The 23,645-nt window shown below is 35.9% G+C and overlaps 1 protein-coding gene across 3 annotated transcripts in view; it reads left to right on the forward strand.

The window, feature by feature from the left end:
• LOC126865048 (GTP-binding protein RAD) overlaps window positions 1-23,645 on the forward strand; it is a 126,951-nt gene that overhangs the window by 37,914 nt on the left and 65,392 nt on the right. For all 3 annotated transcript variants that reach the window (XM_050617324.1, XM_050617243.1, XM_050617152.1), the window contains exon 4: window positions 13,463-13,678. In XM_050617324.1, coding sequence (XP_050473281.1) covers window positions 13,463-13,678 — 216 coding nt within the window. The remainder of the gene's footprint in view (window positions 1-13,462; window positions 13,679-23,645) is intronic.

Below are 23,645 nucleotides of genomic sequence, written 5' to 3' on the forward strand. Positions count from 1 at the left end.
TTTTTTCAATTCTATAATAATAGACCGTTGCTCGGCTTTAAGGCATTTATCGCGGGCCACTCGTCGCCGTAGAAAGCTTTCAAGGATAAAGAAAGCCGCGAAGCTTGGTGAGAAAAGCTGTAGGATACCCATGTCCTAGAAAAGGAGTCGACAATTAAACAAAAAGTGCCAGCATTTTTCTGGAACAGTCCGCACGTATTTTGAAAAGGACGAGTTTAAAAGGACATAGATATCGTAATTTATCGAAGCAGAAATTATATACAAATTTAATTAATCTCCATTATAACGTAAATCGTGCGGCGATAGTACGTTTCCACGATAAACAAAACCGATTTAGCGATTATTTTAATTAACGATTGCATCGATACATAAAGAAATTACAGCGAAAAACATTATCACCAGGCTGTTATTGTTATTAGTTCGTAACACGGAAAAGCGTATTTCAAATCGTTCTAATTTCCTTAAAAATTTCTAAAAAAAAAAAATGGTTTAAATTTCTCAGTGACAAAATTTATAAGGGAAACGGTAGTTCAAAGATAATTGGGAACGAAGAAAATATAAATTGCCTGAAAGATAATTTACTAATTTTTGGATTAAATAGTTACGAATATTTATCGGTTATCGCGAGAAGATCGAACGCTGCTATCAGGAGCAATCTGGCTACGCTTCGAATCGGAATGAAAGGCGAATAAAAAAAATACCGATCGATATCGAGTATTCTGACCGGCACAAAGAGCGGAAAATAGCTGGGCTACCCTTTTACTTGAAAACGCGGTTTCTCTATCCCTCACGTCCCGCTTGCAAATCCGTATTTACTCTCAAATTCAACAACGAGATTCTATTTGACTCTGTTTGCAGATGCTTTCTATGTTTGCAGTCACTGCGTGAAATATCTCGTTCCACCGACGCGCCAACACCTTATTATTAATTTACGTATCTCGTCTATCCACTCCTTGCTTCGCTTTCTCACCGTGGCATCAACCATTTAACGGGTTGCCGACCTAAAAAAGCTATGTTTTATGGCGACTACACGCTCGTTTCGCTCGTGTGAAAGAGGAGCACTTAAAAGATCAGATGCAATTAAAAACTCGGAACGGATCTGCAAACTGATCAATTTTGAAGGAAAAAAATTCAGGAACTACCTTAATGAAAGTGACGTATAGTAAGAGTCAAAAATATGTATATACCATACAAAAACGAAGCGAGTATAATATTTACTTACTTACAGTTTTCCCTATTTTAATCGATAGTATAAGGCCCGATAGTATATTTTACATCTTTTCGAGCAATTTTTAATTATGCAACGTATACGTAACAGTCTTTGAATAAATTTTTTATCTTCAAGCAGTATACTCGCTTTTGGTTCTCACTGTAGTATCGTGGCTGAGTATACAGCGAGTGACGCTACTTAGTTTTAACGAGCACGAAGGAGTAAATGAATTTAGAGAAGACTTCGATAACATAGATTGCAGCAAAAGTAAGTTACGTTTTAAATTACCTTGGAATAAAAATAAGGCTACATCGATATAATACTACTTATTCGATTTGGTTCGCTGTAAAGTTACAATCACTGACTTTATAGTCACTGGTTTTTCAGACTGGTCTCTAAGAATTAAGCAAACAAATCCAGGCACTGGTTCGATGAAGTTAGCATACCATCGTAGCCGATCACGCAACTGATTCTATTTGGACTTACCAAGGAGGGTAAAGAAGCAAATAAATTTGCATTTGGATTTAAAATTAAATTTATGTCGAATTCGATTTTCAAATTTCCTGCTCGACTATATAGCGACTGATTCTACTTAGCTTTTAAATGACGACGAAGGTATAAATAAAATTGGATTTTCGATCAAACTTTTCCTTTTCTTGTTCGTTTCGCGGTCAATTTTCTAATTTCATCAGTCACGAAAGAAATTTGACGTTCGTAATTTCCAGTAAATTGGAAAGTCATCAAAGGTCGAGCTTATCAATCCTCCGACAATTTTCCGTTTAAAGCGTTCTCTATTGACGTATTTCGTATTTCAATCATGCGTCACGTTTCAGGGGAAAGTGAAGGAGAAATTAAAAAAGGCTATCCGCAGTCATATGCACAGTGTAAAAAAAGAAAACGTTTCAAAATAAAAAATCATGGAGTAGTCTTCTCGCGAAAGATTAATCCTTTTCCGGGCAAAGCTTTCAGGAGAGCTTGCCGCGCGTTCCGATTGCGAGGAACCATTTTCAAACGCATTGTACGCACACGTAGCACGCTTAAAGCAATTTGGCAGGCTTCACGAATCGTTCGAACGTTTAAACATTTATTAATAGACGCTGCCTCACCTATTCGATCGCCAAATCCGTACACCTGTACTTTGTTTATGGAACCATCAGAGTTTCTTCGTTGCGCGCTTCGAATCGTTCACTTAGCGCTAGGAAATTTCGTTTCCTAATTTGCTTTCCTAGAATCTTGCCAGCCTAGAAGTTGCTTTTGATAACGTTTATCAAAGTGGATCTTACCTTAAAGCGATTTCTCTTTATCGTTTTGTCGTTTATTCGGACTCCGTGTTGGCTCAGCGGTGGTGGAACGTTTATATGAGATAGAATTTCTTCGTGGCTACAATAATGGTACAGATCAAGACATAGAAAGCGATCAGTGACAAGTATAAGTATAAGTGGAAAAATGGGTAACAATTCTATTAAATTCTATCAAGCAGTCGTACACGTAATGTACAAATCTCCAAACGTTTGAATGTTTCAAATTTTCAAATATTTCGATATTTCGGTATTCAAATGTTCGAACGTGTAAAATTCAAATTTTCGAATATTTCGATACTCGAATGTTTGCAATATTTTAAATATCGAACCGTTCAGATATTCCCAAAAAGAGAAGCTGTTACAGAAGCTTCCGTCACAATGTTTGTTACAGTGGGAGAACAGAGAAAAAGTTGAAGAATGTGATAAGGCAAAGGCAATGGCTCTCTGCAGTAACAGCATTGGCTTTTAAATCTTTCTTGACAGAAAGAAACTTTCCTGCGCTGAACAACTTTCTCAAATAACTAGAAAAACAGTTTCAGAAGAACCACTGAAGCAATTAGGCCTCTGGCTTCTGTCCCACGGTCCATCAAGTTCTTAATCCTTCAAGCTTATAAACCACACAAATTGTCTAATATCCAGTGGCTCGTCGTAATTCGAATTTTCACGCTGCATCACCTCCAAGTTAACCTTCTGAAATATATCGAGATTCGGATCTCGTTTCAGATGAAAGTCGATTCTTCTTACGAATTACACACGATGTCAGAAACACGCGATGCTAGCTCAGAATTCTTCATGAAGATAATCATATTTATTCGGATAGCTGTATCGAGACACCTGTTACGTTTTATAAGAATTTTGTTCGGATTTATCTCGATATGATTACAGATCCAGGCGCTTTATCGCGTAAATATTATACTTACGCGTTCTTACATCTTCATTTACGTTATCTCAAACGATGTACCGAAGAGATTTACAAATTCAGATTACCAGCGGCTACATTTGCTCTAATAGGAATGAAATTTCTGCTCGAGGTACGCACGTTGTTAATCTCAAGGATCCATCGAGAATCTACCGACCTAGTGGTTTGGTGACTAAATTTTAACAATTAAACCGTACTAATTAGCAACGACGTGGTTGGTACGAATTGCGTTCCACTTTAATACAGCGGTACGTTCTGCCGTATCTGTACCGTGTTTCCGGGATATGGTGGGAATTGCGACACAAAGCTACGTATCGCGCGGAGGCGGAATAATTTTGCAGACTTTGCAAACACAGACTATCTTCTGTTTACTTTATTTTTTACGTTCTAGCGACATTTTAATTATAGAAACGTACGTTTTGGTTAGAATTTATTTTTAGCAAAGTTTATTTTGCCAAAGTTTATTTAAACCCGTTTTAATTGAGATTTACGATAACGTTTGAAATTTATATATTTATATGTCACTAAACAATTATGATTTACGTGGTATAATATGTTTCCCCGAACCTTTGAACCTCCTTTTAACGATTTTCTTACCCCTAAGTTTATTACAGTGTTATTATAAATTTGCTTGTGCTCTGTCGCTTTTATACTTTTGAATTTTTATTATAAATTACTCTATCCAACTTTTTGATTACAAACTCCTCTTGCATTTATGTCAAACATCTATTTATCGCACACTTTGTGCATTTTGTTGAATCATCAGAAATTACACGTTCTTTCGTCTTTTATAAACAGTAAGGAAACAAAGAAATAACGAAGAAATTATTTTGCATTGATCTCAACTCAAATACCGTTTGAAGATCGATAGTTCCCTTGTCTGAAAGAACACGTCGTTTCTTGATTTACGTTTTGAGTCTGAAATTATTATACTTTCTTGCATCTGTATTTCCAAACAATCTATCATACTTCATCGCAATCCTGATCAGGCCTATCTAATAATCACGATCTTTTGTCTTCTAACCGGTTTCTCTCGCATTTTCAACCCTTCTAATCATCGTCTAAATTAAATCTGATCTGCGAGTGTCATCGACTTTCGGATAAAAATTAGGGCAGAAAGCCGGATTTCTCTGTCTTGTTGTCTTCGTCAGGTCGATTCATCGCGCTTCGTCGATTCTATGGTCGTAAGTAGCGCACATCCGTTTGAGTTTCGCGCGAACAGGACAAAGCCGACGACGGATATCGGCGTTTTCAGCCGCTAAACAGAACGCCTGTTGTTGGAAATGTGTCGCGAACACCCACTCCAACAGAGACATATCGACTTTATCGCGGTTCCATTAATGCAATACGGCCTTCTGCGATGATACCAAACGAGTTAGCGGACGAACGTGTTAATTTTGCATGCGGATGGACTCGAATGGGGTAAAGTAGAACGTTAGATTTACGGTAGACGTTCTCCGGGGACCGATTACGAGAATCGAAGATTAGAACGAAATCGACTGCAACGAATTTCTTGGCTAGAAGTTGAACTAGAAAAATATTCTTCTTTTTTAAGTTGTGAAATTTTGATCGAACGAGTAAACGTTTGGAGAGAAATTTTACGTACTTGAGTTCCACGTGTTTATAATAGTATAAGAATAGAAATTTTTAAATATACGTATCATTGCGATTGTACCAAGCTCTGTTCAGGTAGCGGTAGATCACCTGATTCTATTTTTAGTATTAAGAAAAAAAAAAAAAAAGAAATTCATGGAGCGAAGATCACTGTCTTGGGAATCGGAAAATTCACTGAATTCGATTCGTAGGAGCGAAATGTCAAACACGCTTTCTTTGCGAACGTTCGAAAAATATTCTGTTCCAAAGGCGAATAAAAGACATAGAATTGCAGTGTTTCGTAAGGAAGATTGGCACGTGTATTGTTATGTATAACATCGATTGGAAGGCTCGAAACGCTTTTATTTTACAAAGAGAATCGATAAAATGTTGCTGGTTCTTCTTCTTTTTATTCGAAAGTAGAGGGAGATTTTACGTAACTTCGTTTGGAAGGAAAATTGAACTTAAAGTTGACTATTGCTTTTCGTCTAGTTTGAAATTCAATTCACGACCATCGATCTGACTTTTTTTTGCTTTAAATATCAGCGATTTTTTGATAGTTGGCGTTCTACGCGTAAATTATGAAACGAGTAAACTTTAAAGTATCGTAGTAACCTCGGGCAGTGAACCGATTTATTCTCTTATCGTTTATTTTCAACAACAAAATTTACTCATGCCGTTTGGTGTTATAAAATTCTTAAAGTTCGTTATAAGTTTTCATTTTTTGTTTAGATATAAATTTTTGAAAAATTCAAACATATAACTGCTTATAGATATAGCGAAATAAAATCGATCTTCTGGTTTGCTCGATATAGCATTGTTTATAAATTTGTTTAATTATTACTTAACATTTACGTGTCTTTATTGATTATTTATCCGAATAACGTTTCAAAAGGTTTAATGAAAGTTTAACGAAAGTGAAACAAATTAGTTATTTCCTTCCTTCGTAAAAATTACGACATAAGAACCTTATTATCCAGAAAACTATTATAACTGAACTATATGGACATAAAAATAAATGTATATTTGGATGAAAACATGCTAGATAGAGATTTACATTTTTGATACTTGTATATATTTTATACCTACTTGCTATTCTAAAATTCCCATGAAAACAGAAACATCCACAGTCCACTTATTACAGACGAACTTCTAACATTTACATGTCATCCACGCGAAACTTTCTCCAGTCACAAACTCTGCCAACTCTAAGTTAAATAAAATTATACAGAAACGCAAGTAATCCACAACGAAAACTCTCGACGCTGCAAATTAACATTTGCACGATCAAAAGTCCAATAAATCAAAGATTTCGACGATCGTCGCTGCAGGAGATCTCTCTCTCTCTCTCTCTCTCTCTCTCCTTCTACACATTGCTAAATTTCCAACAACGGTATTCTACGATCTCCGTCTGTGATTACGCCCTACGTTGAGTAAATCTAGCAAGAGAGCGCGATACGAAGCGCGACGTAAACGCATTAGCAAGAGTTAACATCGTCGATCGACGCGTTTATCCTCGAGCTTTCTGACTGCGTTTATTTCCGCCACGGATTTCGTAGCCGTCTCGATTTGTCGGCAGATTACACCTGATGTCGATGGCATCGCTTTAGAGAATCCATTAACGCTTTACTGGCTGCCATTCAGAAGCTTGATTCCTTCGCAAACGTTCGACAAGGCACGGCGGGATCTTTGTGATCGAGACTCAGGGAAACGCGGCTGGTATTAAAGCTTGTCTAAGGGAGGCTCGTGCTCCAGCTTTAAGTGGAGCGCAAGACGAGCTTGTTAGCCGGCCATTAACTCGTACCTCGGCTTAATTTAAGTTGAAATTTAAGACCGAGACGGCGAAACGCGTCTAAACTGTTCCGGTCGATGCATCGGCGCCTGTTCTGACAACGGTGAAAGGACTAGTTTTTTTTTTTTTTTTTTTTTTTTTTTTTTTTGAAAGTACGGATAGCCGAGGATTCGTTCGGAAGTTTGTACAGTGGATAAGGAGGGTAGAAGAAATTTTGAGTGTAATTTGAGGGAAAATACGAATTTTTGATGCTCGTGTGACGTACGAAATATAATTTTAAGGTTACTTTTATAGCGGACGAAATTTGTCTCGTATAATAGACGATGAGGGATATAGAAGATATTACGTAAGATAGGCAACTTTATGCATTGATTGACGGAGAATAAAAATCTTCGGTATCTATGATATCCAAAATGTAATTCTCATTGTTGGTTCTTGCTGTGCGTGTATAATTTTGAAAAAAAGGTATGGATACTTAAGCGTACATCGGTGCAAAATAAAATATTTCGGTATATAAAATGTAACGTATAAAATGTAATCTTGACGTTGATTTTACTTGAAATTTACGCGATAAATGACAAGGAATAAAAAGATATAAGAATTTCAAATGCACACCGATCGAAAATAAAAATGTTTCATATTTACAGTGTGCGCTGTACATATATAATAATTTTAAATTATTTGTAAAATATGCACGAAGGGCTCCTGATGCTTCAAATTTGTAATTTAAATAACGTATACGTTTCTCAATTACGATTGATCGTACTGATAAGCCCAAGAGGATGCTAGACGTCAGGCTGAAGCCGTTGTGTAACTGCTTCCCCTCGACTCGGTTCGAGCAGTCCGCATGCAAAATTCAGAAAACTACCTAAGAAAGTACTCATCGACCTTTTGCGTGCCTCTATTTACATTCGTAGCTCTCTGAAAAGATCTTGGAAAGAAAAACCCGTGAACTCAACGATCTTATTATACTTACTCGAGTAAAAAAAAACAAACAACAACAACAGAATCGATCCGAAGCTTCGTAATTTTGTAACTTCAATCACTTGAATTTAAAATATAGCAATTTCTAAATTTAATTTAACGATTCGTAAAATACAAAAGATAGATATGCCAATCAACCGCCAAGCAAACGCAATTGTATTTGTCTAAAAATTCAAATATAAAATTCTATCGTAAGTGTATTTAGTTTTTAAATAGGAAATATACAGGGTGACGAAGGTAAAACAGGCCTCCTGAATTCGGCTGTTATCGTTGATAGAAAAAAATGTGTCAGAGCGAGTAGTATCGAGGGGCACATCATTTTATGCAAACAGTTCCTTGGTAGGTGGCCGCGTAGAGGTCACACGAAGGTCGACTTCGTTTCTCTAAATGGAACTTAATGGAATGTTTTTTTGCCTACGACCTGGTAGAGCGTCTTAAAACGCGTACAATGATCTATGGTTCAAGGTCATTCAAAATCACCGAAGGTCAACTGCAAGGGAAAATAATTTACTTTATGTGAGCGATCGAGTACTTATGTAATGGCGATTTATTAATGTAGCAGTATACTGCTACTTTGAATGTTCAAAGTGGAGACCTTGAGCATCGATGCATGCTCTAAAGCGTTGCGAGGGGGATATCACGGCATGTCGAATTTCGTTCGTATTAATGGAGAATTTTTATTTAGGGGGAAAATTAAGGCAGCAAGTGTACAATGAAATATCGACAACCATAGAATAAATGAAAGAGCGTGTAACACGAGCTTGCGCTGCCATTAATTCGAGTGAAATTCGACATGCTGCTATATCCCTCTCTCGATGCATTCATCGATGCTTACGGTCACCACTTTGAACATTTAAAGTAGCAGCGTACTTGCGCATTAATAAATCGCCATTACGTAAGATAAAGCATTCGATTGCTCGTATAAAGTACGTTACTTCCCCTTGCAGTTGACCTTTGGTGACTTTGAATCACCTTAAACCATAAATCATTGTACGCGTCCTAAAACGCTCTACTAAATGATACGTATCTTTTCGTTTAAAAAAACCGGAGGTAACCATCGTACGATCTCTCCGAATTTGCATCAGATTTTGTGGCCTTCGACATCGTGCGAGCTTGGTCTGACACATTTTATTCTGTCAGCAATATTACGTATAGGAAATTTACAAATTGAACGCCGTTACAACTATTTGTATACGAGTGGCTAGAAAAATATAATTTAGGACTGCCGCTTTTTATATTTATGTTAGCACGTTTTTGTACGCAGCAGATTTATTTAATCCACTTTTACGTTCACACGTGACAAGTCTGTTTCAGGGTGTTGTATGCGCTACGCGCAAGCCGCGTTCCCAATAAGCCATTATCGCGAGCAAACTCGTTGATGCACGCATACGTATAACATGATGCGAATTCAGCTTAACTAGGCTGTAACTATTACACTGCGATTGATATTGCCATATATATTCTCGTAAGAAACATATACGTACGTGTATATAATGGAAATCGAATATAGTATGCCAGAATTCTCCTGTATAATTAACATCGTTGGGGTCTGATAATTAAAAAAAGTTGGAAATAATTCGTGATAGCAATTCTTAAACAAAACGTATAGCAGCTTCGTTTTTCGAAATATCAAAAGTTCGAAGTTTTAGGATCTTTGGATTTTAGAATATTCAAATATTCAGGCATTCGGTCCTTCGAATTTTTCAGTCAAACAAATTTTTATATAAACGAGTTCTTCGTATATTTAATTACGCTTTTATAACGCTTACAACTTCTAGTTTCTACGCTTAAAAGCTGTTTCACGCGATACGGATATGTCTTGTAATAGTTGTCTGGTAAGAGCTAAACTACCTATTTTTGAATGCGGTTGTTGTTGATCGTTTGAAATCAGTATCGGATTGTTTGGCGTATACCGTTAGAATTCAGTTTCACGATATCGCTTTTCCATTACTTTTTTCTGTATAATTACATCATCAAATTGTAGCGTATTAATTATTTTTTCAACAATTTAGTAACATAGAATTTCAGAAATTCAATGATTATTTCTCTACGTTAAAGAAATCACGGTAAAAACGTTTACGAATATAATACGCAATTTTGATCTATTTTTTGTTAATTAAATTGTTATGTAGCAATAATGATGTAGTAACAATTTTTTAAATAAAATCTATGTTTAATGTAAAAACGACAAATAAATAAATAGGCAAAGGAACAAATCAACAAAGATTGAATTAAATTTAAATTTTTTAATAAATTAACCTTTTTTCTTCTATTTGATTGACATAACCAGCCTAATTTAAGCGAGGCGACGTTTCACATTCAGCTAAAATCAAATGTCAGATGACTTTTACGTTTGCCGTGGTCCAATCTCGTTAATTTCCCCGCCGATCTCAGACGCGTGAAACCGATTCAACGGCGTTGCAATATTATTAGCGAAATAGCTGACTACGCATATCGATCGACCGTTTCTGCGCTGAAATCCCGTAACTGCGCATTTCGCAGGACCACACGTGGATATCGACTTTTACTTCGTAACGCTTCTCTGGCGACGACAGTCTGTATTCAATTACGACCAAGCAATTCCACCATCGTTAAACGTTTGATGGCCCCATTTATAACAGGTACCGCACCAAATTCTCAAACAATTTACTAGAATTTCCAATTCAAACATTTTACAAATTTTTAATTCTTTTTATTCCATGATTCTGTAATCACAAGCGATTTTTAATTCGGCCGAGGGTGACGATTAACGATTAATAACGAATCAAGAGCCAATACACGCAATGGATATCGCTTTTTTACTGCTATTGTCATATTTTAAATCAGAGAGAATTTTTATTTCGTCCTTTTACCTTCATCTGGTTTAACGATTAATTTTGCAAATGTAACTGGATCTATATCGAGGCAAAAGTACAAGTAAATGGTAATCAAATACTTTTCTCGGAAGCGAGTCATTGTACGTTGTACAATAATCGCAAAGATTGTATAATAATATGAGTTTTACCGATCAATGAAATTAGGTTTCAGTAAGTTGTGAATATTACCAGATTTAATTAATATGTAATTAAAACCTCGTAAATTCTCACAAATATTTTATCCTTATTCATGTCAGTAGCAATTTTTATCGATAAAACACGCGCAAATCTTCGCTTCTTAAATGGTCAGCTAACGAATAAAAATATTTTAATTATTCATCGACGAATCTCTTTTCATTCTGTGTTTCGTATTGATTATAAGACACCTTGAATTTCCACGTATTAATCGAAAACTGACGCTGTACGCACAGCTTTGAATTTGACGTACCAAAGTCAACGTTACTCTTATTGGGCCAGTGCTTCGCGAAGGTGGTCTTCCGTTTAATTTCGCCGTGTCCATTCGTCATAGACGTCCGCAATCCAATCTACGAATTGCTCGCTGACTTGCATATTGTTCCGATACATGTTTGAAGAGTATTTTTAGATACACGCTCGAACGAAACAGGAAGAGATATGGTTGAGCACGATCAGCTTCGCTTGACAAGTAGGCTTAACCTCGTGTAAGCACGCTTACGTACTATCTTGTACTACTTTCCTCGAAGATTTTTTCAAGATATATGGCAATTTCTAAATTTATTCGTACCAAGTGTAATTTAAATTATTAAAGCCTTTCCCTTGTTTCTATAAAGGATATTTATTTTAAATTTAAGATCAAAGGGAGTCTTAGGATGAATCGTTTATGGAAAAAGATTTAAACATAGAATTTCAGAATAGTTTACCTATAGATACGTAGTAGATAGAATTTGTGAATAGTTTTGATATTTTAATTATTGGTTATTTCGATATTTAATTGCCCTTTAATCATATATTAAAGGACATAGCTAAGTTTAAATTTGATACTCGGGACATAGAGAAGGGTATGTTCGATTAATTTAATCGATTAAATAGTAGTTTGCTAGACAAGAATTTGACATATTAACAATATGAAACAATTTATTCGAGGAGCGCGAAAAATGAAATAGTTGGTAAGCTAAAATATGGTAATAGCTGGTAAGCTATTTGTTCAGGTGTGTAAGAAAAAAGGAATAAAACGACGAAAGTAAAATACATGTGGATTTCCTATAGACGAATGTAGGTCATTGATGTTAAAAGCATATATTCTCCTTCTTAAACGACTCAAGGCTGAACGATAAAAATTTCAATTTCCGTAATCGCGTATGTACAGTTAATTCTCATTGAAAGAGAAAAGGGACGAATAAATATAAAAAATAATAGATGCATGTTTATTACAATTTGAATAATTTGAATCGAGCGGTACGATGATCTTGTTTCTTTTCGTAAAATATGTATCTATTTCCTTGAATTCTTTTTGCAGCATCGAATACGCGCGCATGGTCGTGACCCAAAAATTCTGCGCCGGGAATCATGTATTTTTATCATTTCATTTATTTACAAATAAACGGAAAGAATGAATTCCATTTTGTTAGACAAACCAATAACCTCATGAATATGTAATAGTATTTCAAGCACTCGCATCGGAAACATTTATTTATTTACTCATTTGCGCCGCGTTTTTCCTTTTTTTCATTACAAATCATAAAATAATACTATCAACCTTGATGATTTTCACGAGCTCGATGTTGCAATTCTATCGAACGATATTTGCCTTTTTAATGATTCACGAAAGTTTAAACGAGCGTTTAAACTTTCAAGATCCTATCGATCGTGCTTTGAAAGTCAGGAAATTTGTATAATAAATCGTACCTGGTTGATATAACGTTAAATTTGAGATTTTGTGTGGATAAGATTTTAACGAACGATATAATACAAACGTAACGATACGTAACTACATGTTAATTTATTTCTCGCTTTTTCAATCCATAAAATCTAATTACTTCCTGTCAATGAATGCATTATTTAAAATACCAAGATTCACTGATACGACATTCCGGCTCGTACCCCTCGATCGTTTCAATCGTGGAAACAACAAAGCGGTAGTTGAATATCTGTACGTATTCTAGTTCTATCGATTCACGGAAATGTTAATTTTCTGGATACTTGTGTCCCTTTCGCGTAATTTAATCCTTGCTTTCCAAGCACAATCCCGAAGGGAGCGGTTCGATTGCTTTCGTTTCCAACGACGAGGAACGCGCTAAAATTCTGCTCTACCATACCCAATCGTACAGTTGCACGGAGTATGTGATTTTTCCATTTCAGATACGTTCTTTCTCTTACGATAAACTTTCGATCGTACAGTTTTCCCGGAATGATCATCTTTAGCGATCCATTTTTTCTAGAAATTCTGTCTAAACAATATATGACAAGTATTTCTTAATTATTATTAATTACTCGAGCTAAATTGTCGAAATTCACGCATTAATATAAGCCATCGAATTTTAGTATTCTACATAGGATAACAATTAGCGTAAATATTACAGATTTCCAGAAATTCTATTCGAATAGTTTACAAGTATTCCCGCATTGTTAATAATGTTTCGAGGTAAAAGCAAAAGATTCACACGTTGATATAGACCATCAGTTTGCAATATAATAATATGCGATAAACTGACAATTAGTTTCTTCCACGATCTCTTTTCATGTAGAATTATAATATTTATATCTCAGCGATTATGTCATTTTTACTACGACTCTTTCCAATAACACCGTTTCTTCTCTTTCATATTGCAGGAGTCATTAACAGGGGCGACTCTTTTAGAAGAAGAAGATCAAGGTCGAACTCTTTGGCACCTGCGGAACAAGATGGCGAGGAAAAACGTTCCGTGCCTGCGAAAGAGATCAGCTCGTACACAGTCGCGATACTGGGTGCAAGGGGTGTCGGGAAAACCGCCCTGATCAGCCAATTTATGACCAGCGAGTGTATAAACGCGTACGACAGACAGAAAGGTAACGTAACATCGTGTTTTTCAAGCACTCGTATCTGCTGCTCGTAAAGCAAGCGAGTCGTGTTTAACATACGAAACTGAAAATACTGGCCAACTTGTCGAAAGTGAAATAAATTGCGTCAGCGAATGTATCCACGTAACAGTGACGGTGAATCTGAGGAATAATTTGAGATTCGATGTTTGATGAAAATTTACCACTTTGTCCAAATGTTAGTAATTACAGATAATAATTAAATGACTGAAAAACTTCCTTATCGCTTTTGCTTCGTTTCTTTTTTTATTTCGAATAAGTTGTAAGACGGATGTCTTAAGGAAAAAAAAAAAACAAATCTACGATCGTACACATTCTATAAATATCGAATATTTCTACATAGGTTAGTTGTTTCTAAGAAAAAAATATTTTTCTAAAATCCGTTTTATCGAAAGTCACGTGTCTGAAATTTTATTACGTTTTATAATATTATGTTCGACGATAGTTAATCTATACTAATCCCATAGATTTCATATTTCCGACGTGCAAAGTTCTTCGCATAACTCTCGATGTAATTCTATTCATGGAATATTCTTACATTCGTGATATTTCAGATTCTGTTATACGTATACTCTAGAAATTCAGAATAACGTAACTCTGCTATCAACTTTTATCATTTTTGTTCGCAAGAACTTACAACGTAAAGATATGTTTGGAGTACCAAACGAAATATCAGAATTATTATTAAGAATTATTTTTAAATTTTCCAATATCACACATACCTAACAAAATCCTAAATATCTTCTCGATACCTTTTCTTTACGGACCTCGAATTGCGTCTGAAAAGGAGCCAATTTTCAAACCTTCGAACCATAGGATGCTAGTTAACCGTCTCCCCAAAAACACTCCATTCTCCGTTTCTCAGACCTTCGTTTTTCTCGTTTTTCCAATTTTCTTCCGTTCTCTTTGCCGCTTTCATCAATCCTTCCTCCTACTGCTAGTTACCCTCGAGTTTCACGGTCATTGATGAGCCGAGCAAACCTTTGCTCGGTTCCTTTCCTATCTAGCTGATTTGCCACGGGGAAATACGTAGAAACAAGTACGAGAAGAATTCCAAACTGTTTTCAACTATCGCGAATTATGAGCACAAAAGATATGTTAATATATGATAAGAAACAAAATTTTACTTGCATAAAATTTTATTGAAATTTAATGAAACCGCTAAAAGAAGAACGCTTCGATTTATTCTATCGATTCACGATGCTATTTGAAATAGCACGTATCAGGATAACTAGAGAATGTATCTGATGAAAGTTATTCCAAGCCATCAAAGATAGTGGAACATTTCTCACAGCAATATATAGTCGTTGACAAAACTAAATGGACAGGTGCTAGATATTAGTGAAACAGATTTAGACTAGTATTGATATCTTGCGTATATTTAAATTGTATTTATTATATATTCTTCGAGACTTCTAGAATCTCCGCTGAAGCAGAATGCTGCTAAAATCTCAGGAAAATCCTGCGTGTAGTCTTTATACTGGTTGGTGAGTGATACGATGAAAACATGATTGACACCGCGATCTATTCTGCCCGTCAGCCTTCGGATGATTGTGAAGCCGAGAAGTGGATAATTCGCAGACTTAATGAAAGCTTCGACTAGGAGTTTTAACTCGAGAATCGCTGTATAACGTCGCTATAAAATATTTCGGTTTGGTCTAGCACCTGGGTTCCTAATCCATTTATTTTTTATTGAAAATTTTATACATTTATTTACTTTAATACGGCTACACACTGTCGTATCAAATACAAACGAATTTAAGTTAAGGGTTTTCAATCTTTTCCATCTCATGGCACGTAAACTAATTACTAGAAGAAGATATATTATATTTGTTTCAAGACAGAGATTCACATCGGACAGCTATTGTGATTTTTTAATCTGGCAGTCGTCAGTGTTTCCGAATAAATACTAGACACAAGTACTTAAGTATCGCGTCCTTTTAAAATTCTCGCGATGGATCGCCTGTGGATCTCTCTCTTTTACATTTTCAACAATAAGATCATACGCTCACGAGCGTATATCTACCAAATATTAATCTACCAAACTACGCAACGTCGGTCTTTCAAAACCTCGGTAACGATCGTTTCACTCGTTTTCATTGGCTCTAAATCGTGCTGCGAATTGAAATCGCGAATTTTGACCTCGCTCACCCCGTTTTGAAGCAACGAACCGTGTCGGTTTCCGTTTTCCGACCGATTGTATATAACTGTTGGCGGGCGTCGGCGACCTTTTTCCCTCGTTTCGTTCAACGCTCGCTCGGAGAAGCCACAATGGCGATGACAATGCGCCAGACGAACGTAGCTCGCTTTCAGACTGCTTCTCGGTTATGCATAGCTTTATTTTTGGCTTTCGCGATGAAACGCCTGGTAACGAACCGGAGTTGACCACGCAATCGAGAAAGCGAATTCGCTCGTTGATACAGCTTCTAAAAAGGAAATGTCAGGAAGGATGAATGGATTTAGCGGCGGATGATAGCAGGAAGCTACTTGTTATCGTACATCATTTTGCTTTTGGACGGAAAGGGTCGGGAGTAGCGAAAATGTTGGATCGTCGCCATTCGTCTTGGTCAATTAAGAGGAGGATGGGTTTGTGAATTTTCATCGTAGTACGTCAAATTTGTTGTTTTATAGGTTGAAGGGTGCGTTTGTCCGACACTGTTGAAGTGAATTCTCTAGTGTTTAGTTTTCTTAGTTCTCGAAGCCGTTGAACACTAAATCGATATCGTTTAACATTAAATCAATTTGAAGGACTTCAGCTTCGTAGCTTTTTCTAGGAACATGTCTTGCACAAATGGGGCAGCGGAGTACAGACAGGCTAGTTTTTCGTAATTATATAAATACCCATAGGTCCATGGCTTTGCAGCTCTCTTGTAAAGTAACGCTGCCAGCGTGCGGATCTGGACTAGCATACACGTTGTACTTATACTTAAACTTACTTAAATATATTTCTATTGTACATCCATCCACGCATTTCCTCTCTCAATTCCGAGATAAAACCTCAACAGGCACGTATGTTGGTATTAAATTGAAATTGAACGACAAAGTAGTTATTTATTGGGATAAAGGGGTAGAAATATGTGATATTAAACTTGTAATGGGACGATGTTCTTTTTTCATACGTTTCAGAATGCTTCGATAATTATAATAATTAAATTATTTTTATGGATATAAATAGAATTTTCTACCGCGTGTAAAATTTAGCGTGAGATTTGATAAACGAAACGCTGATTGATCATCGTATGCATTTGTGCAACTTTTTGAAATTAAACTATCGTAAATTACGTTTCGGTTTGTTTCAATTATACTTAAATTATAATTAATACTATATATCGAAATTAGCGTCATTGGTTACTAAGAAAATCTATTGAATTTACTGAATTAATACATTCGCGATATAACACACGTATACAACGAATTAACGTGTCCGCTGTTATTGACATAACGTCACGTCCACTCGATAATTCAATTACACAATGTTACCAGCGCAACTATTTTGTTTTCCAGTTTAAGCATTTGGACGAAAAGACTGCCTATTAAGATAGGCGTTATCGGTTAGAATAAATATTTTTCCGGCGAAAAGAAGTATGCGAATCCAGATACTAAGCAGATATTCAGGTATCGATCATTAACGGTTCCACTATTTCGCCAAGGAAGCTACGCGTATAAACAAAAGGCTCGGACAGCGCGAAAGAAATATTATTATCGTCGTATGTTTCTATAAATTTGAGACTACATCCTCGAAAAGAAAATGTTCAAAAGAAATAACGTAGGTTCGATGGTCTACTTCGTTCGAGTTTCCGATACAGGCTAATGAAAATGAAAGCAAAGCTGCGACAAGGTTTCGAGAAACGACATTTGTACCGTCTTTTACGAGCAACTGCGTCTCGTCAGGGCAATCGTTCGATGTTTTTCTAAGCTCGTGCGCGGTCAACCGAAAAACGAGTCATCGACTGCGAGATCAACGTGAATCATCGACTTTATTTTGCATGAGAGTTTGCTGGCAAGCGTGTCGATGGCCCAACGCACGATGGACACTATCTTCTACTCTATTTCATTTCGCGGTGCCAGTGTGCAACTCGGCATCAAGCGTTTCCACCACGGAAATATCCGCGTGTCGCAATCTCCGCGTAATCATAAGCGGCGTCGAAAATAGAAATTACGAATTTTTCGGGCGATCCCCGCATATCAATTTCGTCAACTACGACCGTTCCGACGAAATATGAATTTCGTCTTGTTCGTCGCGTTCTAGTAAAATCCTATCTCCGATTAGACTCTCTCGTGGATCTGTTTACGTTAAACTTAAGATATTCGTTAGATCAAACGTTGAAAGTTAAATCTCTAATTTCTCAGTTTTCCTTTTCTTCGATTAATCGCATGAAAACAAATTTAAGGAACGTAGAATCGTTTCGATTTCTCTTGAGAACTGAATCTAGGGTTATTTAAGTAGTATAATATATTTATATTTATTTATATCCTGACACGTTTCGAGTTTCGTTTAAGCGTCTAAGTTTAAGTTTATCAAAATGTAGATCCGACTACTTCATTGCAAAGATCGGTATATACGTATCATCTCGTTAGGTTACTGGATTCGAATTATAGTAGATTTAATAGGACCGAATATTTCTCTTCCACGGTCTTCTCTCTAGAATTACCAAATCCAGATTTATTCCGTTCTACGGACGTTTCAGCTACTTAGTCTGTAGGGATTTTAGTACACCGGTGGTCATTACGAAATACGATATTCGCCACTTCGCCGCATCTTCGTTACGTTTCGATACATTCGAGGGAACAATTTAAAACGCTCGCGAATTTATGAGAAATAAAATAACAAACAGCAAATCCTATCAACATACGTACAAAAAATAATCCTACGGGATTTCCGTAAAAAATGATGTACGTAACATACATTTTAATCGTAAAGAAAAGTTTCAAATTCGATACACGACACGCTCTACTTCCACCTTACTTGCTTATTTTATTTCATTCGATTTTATGATTTTTTCTAATTAAAATATTGTCTCTACAATAAATAGATAAAAAAATAGATCGCGTATTAGATAAAGAAAAGGTATTGCGATCGTCGTTCTGGAATTAATAACAATATCCGAGTTAAAATCGTATCTGACAATAGACAAAAGATAGAGAAAGCATGAAACTCGCTGAAATATCGGCGGTTGACGATAATAGACCCACAATAGAAGTCGGTAGAATCTGTTCTCGATTCAGGTGTCTCGAAATAGATCGCTTGACGAAAATAAGCGAGATGGTTTATAGTTCTGACAGACTGGTCTTCGTTCGTATCCGATTAACAGCCCTTGGCCAAGAAAAGCCGTTTTACGCGAGAAAGCTGCTACGTGGCTGTAAACGTGTACGCTCGGACCCGATCTAACGCGTTGGCCAACGGGAAAATCGGCTGTGCGTGCATCGTTCCATTCTTTTACAAATAATCCGAGTACGATTTCAACGATTTACACGTTACGGCTAACGGCTCGTTAAACCTCGCTGGTTTACGTAAGAATCCACCTTGTGTTTCGATTCCGTCCGATAGGAAAGACAAGAGTTGATCTTCTTCGATGAAACGAACAGTGTGGCGATCCTGTAAATACATCGATCGTAGTTGGATCGGTTACGAATTGATACGTTTAAGTGGTATAGTTTGTCGTATAGCGTTTACGTACTAATTAATTAGGTCCAAGCAAATTAAATTGCGTATCGTTTAGTAGTATTTTGATGTTGCGAGAACGAAATGTATTTCATAACCGTATCGTACGTGCTATATAAAACATTTTGAAGTGAGACGCGTCTGTCGCCATTATACTTGTAAACTTTAAACTAATTTGGAAATATATAACATAGAAATTACAAGATATTCGTTGCAAACATATATTTAGTAGAAAAATTAATGTACAGCATGAACGATCGTTTTAAGCGTATAATAAGTGTCAAATATGATCCTATCGTCATAGTGTCAAAGATTACCGATAGAATGAATAATTGGTCTCTGCAGAATGTACGTTTGTACTAAATATCTCGTCATTTTTGTGTATATCTTTAGTTTTCTTTCATATATAATCGTGATATCCGTATTTCGTTACTATGCTAGCGAAATTTCAGAATGTTTCATGTGACACGCATAATATATCAATGAACACGAATGTTTTTAATCTCGCAAAGGCAACGTTAAACGTAATAAACGTGCAAAATTTTTTGAAAAATGGTCGTCCTTCCAGTTTGCTAACGTTTTAAAAAATCTCACGCCGTGAAATAGGACTAAAGATTCTAAAAATTTGGCGGTATTCGTAAAAAGCGTAAAACGAGATATTCGCACTAAAATACAATTACTATAAAATTATCATATTGAAATTTAATTACTACAGTCATATTTCCGGTATTTTTTATCTTGTCACTGTAGAGAAAGCTTAATTGGAAATTAAAAAGATTCACAATCTGTTAATTTGCTTTGGTTTTGCTCGAAAATTGAGTTTTTAACGTAGAATTTTTTCTCCAGCGTAATGAATCCTTTTCTCTTTTGCCAATTCTACGTTCCACGCAACGGGAAATACATCGTAATATAATATCCATAGAAATGATATCAAGCTGGCACAAATTATGTACCATGAGAATGTTGCTGACAGCATGAATATGTTTGTTCACGTAATCTTCAGAGCGTATTTTCCCTAATGGCGTGACATTTACGCAGACAATGAAGTAGAGGCAGCTTACACAACACGGCTATGGATATTCAAACGTAAGGGTAGGCCAATAGGCCAGGAAATTGTTAGGAGAAAAATATGCAAAGAATGATCTATATTTACGGTAACCTATATGGTGACATTAATTTTACCAGCTTCGTGTATTTTTCAAGTTAATTTTCTATACTTCCATAGATAAAGAACGATATCAAACATGGTATAGATTGTTATCGTGTACGTTGCTCGTTATAATATTTGCAGCGTGAAGAGTATCTCTATTTACGTTCTGATACTTTATGTTCAGAAAGATATATAAATTTGCATAAATGCTCTTAATTTATTAATTACCTTGAATCTACCTGGATCGTTTTTTTCGGATATCAAAGTAAAATCCCAATTTTTCTCGTCATACCGTTATTTCCATCTTCGGATCCTACTTCACGCTCTATATCCTAATCGATCACCGCCAAGCTGAAGCGACACCAACGATTCTGGAAATTCCAACTATTCTCTTCACTCGTAACCGATCATCCTTTTTGGATATTTCTAATCTTCCGTTTGCGTGATCAATGATCACAACGAAAGTAAAGTTGCTTTCAAGGGGTGTAACGACACTGAAAATGTTTGTTTCGAGACGGTTCGAACAACAGAGGAACTTGCAGAGCTTTCTGGGTCGAGGAGGCAGGCCAGTCCGTCCAGGCGACATGAAATATCGTCGTGACACCCTGTTTGCTTTTCACCTGCTGTAACAGATACAGCTCTTCGCCACGATTACGCTATACAACTAACGTCGGTCTCGAGCATCTATTTCACTCGGCCATGACGTTATCGGGAAATTGCCTGCGACTCGTTCTTCCATCGCGTTCATTCGCTGGCTATTTATAGTGACAAACGGTTTCTTTGGACTTTCCGAAAGGATTTGGATTAAAAAGCTCGCGTCTTTCCGCGTCTTATTAAAATTGTTCTCGTGGCAGATTTCATTTCTCTTCGCTACAGAAGAAGTTTCGTCCTTCCTCCATCCAAAATCTCGATTCTTCGTTTTTGGTTTTTAATTTATCTTTTATTTTTATCCTTCTTTCTTTCGAGATGATTTCATCGTGGTTTCTCGCGTTTCAGTAACAAATTTTTACATAGACGGGATTACGTTGATTCTTCCCTTTCTAGGAATCGCGAACGAAAACGTGTATTTACATAGTTAAGAAAAAAGTAGAAAGTATGAAAGGAAGATGGGTGTAAATTTGTGAATGCGAAACATTGTAATTTTTAGAGAAATAACTATATTGTTAGAGAATTAACTATATTGGAATACAGTTTACAAACAGGAGATCAAAGAGTTTAGTTCTCTGATACTTTTTGTCAAGATTCTTCTTACAATATCTTTTCGATAACCTTCGTTTCATACGATTTCATGGAATTGAATTACTAATAATTTTTAATAGCTCGCGATTCAACACAAGGTATAATCTGCAGATTTTCCATCTGCAGATTTAGGCACTGAGGAAAACGGAAGTTTGATCGAAGCTGGAAATTGCCGCTGTTTTGATTTCTTTATTTCGAAGAATTTACGCTGATGCTTTTATCGGAAATGAAAAAAGTATTTCAATCTTTTCTCTAATAATATTTTACAATAATAATAGTAATAATAATAATAATAATAATTTTTAAAACATCGGTCTTCGAGATTCCTTCTTCTTTCGTCATAAATCACTTTCGATTTCGTTTTTGTAACTTCTCGATAACATTTTTTCATTCGTTCAGATTGTAACGAGCTCGATCTGCTTAATTAAAATACAAATACTGGAGAGCTTTTTCATATGGAATCGACGCCGCTGGATTATCGTTTAAATCCAATCGACCAATGCAAGACTTTGGTCGACTTACAAACCACGGATTTGTGCCAGCAAGTATCGTTTCCATAACGGCTACTTCTTGCACCCGTATCGCTATGCTCAGCCAAAAATGTTGCTCGCAAAGTATCTCTTCGTCATGCTCTCGTAGATATAAATTGCGGCACACCGTTAAAGAAGATTAATTGTGAAATGAGTTTGTGGTTTTGTCTGGTAGGTTTGACACGTAGAATATACAAAAGCATTACATGGTTGTGCCTGTTACGTTATTATAAATATACAATTTTTTATATTATGTAATTTATATTCTAATTAAACCATGTTTGAATTTTTAGACTAGACAGCCACGTTAATTTATATTATTTGTGCAGTTTATCCATTTATTATATATTATTTGTTTCGCTATACTTACTAATCGATAACGTTGTATCGTTAGATTATTGTTGTACTATTCGAAGTTCGATCACGTACTCGACTACATAACACTTTTTCCTAGTCTTAGTTACGATTTACAGTTACAAATTATTACGTTTTCTACGAAATAACGATACATGTAAAACGGAGAAAATTGGCAATTTTACGTTTACAACAGAGCCTTCCGACAGAATTATCTTTTCACGTTTAAACATTACCATTTGGTAGAAGTATTACATTACGCTCAATATGCAGTATTTCTTTCACTGGCAGCGATTTAATTCAGGCAGTGCTTAACCGCGAAACGGTGCAACGAGAAACTTCGAAGACGTTTGGTTTGGAAAGGATCGCTAAAGGATACACATTGAAAACAGACGGTCGTTTCTTTGCCAAGTAACAAAAACCGACGTCAAGAATAAATCTTTGTTGCGCGAACGTCCTAGATTCGAAAGATGGTAACGATTTTGGCTGCTTCCTTTACGAATCCTGCTATCCATTTTTCGTTACACATCCTGCATAATTTCACTGGAAGCACGTACTTAAAACGGAGACGTACGGTTTAATGTTCGCATATAATTTCCAATAACTTGCAAATGAAACAGATATTACGACAAGATTTTATCTCGAAACTTCTATCTCGAACAGAGTAACAAGAATATTCTCGTTTAAAATTTTACATTCTCTAACAGGATCGTTATTAATTTTCGAAATTTTATTTGGATATTCTAATTCGATATTCGAAATGTTCGAGTATCTTCGAAAATATGTATGATTTTTAAGTTTGATCGATTAAACGAATTTTTTACATTCACCGAAATATCTTAATTACCAATATTCTTCTGACTTTAACTAATTTCTATTTTCTCTGAAACATCTTCTAATTACAAATATTCTGTTAATTAATCTTTTTCTCCATTCGATTCGTCCATATACGTATTTCTTTTAATCGATCAGATATCAACCTGAACGATATTTATATTTCGA

This window comes from Bombus huntii, chromosome 1 (assembly GCF_024542735.1).
Source record: "Bombus huntii isolate Logan2020A chromosome 1, iyBomHunt1.1, whole genome shotgun sequence".
In the NCBI taxonomy this organism is placed as follows: Eukaryota; Metazoa; Arthropoda; class Insecta; order Hymenoptera; family Apidae; genus Bombus; species Bombus huntii.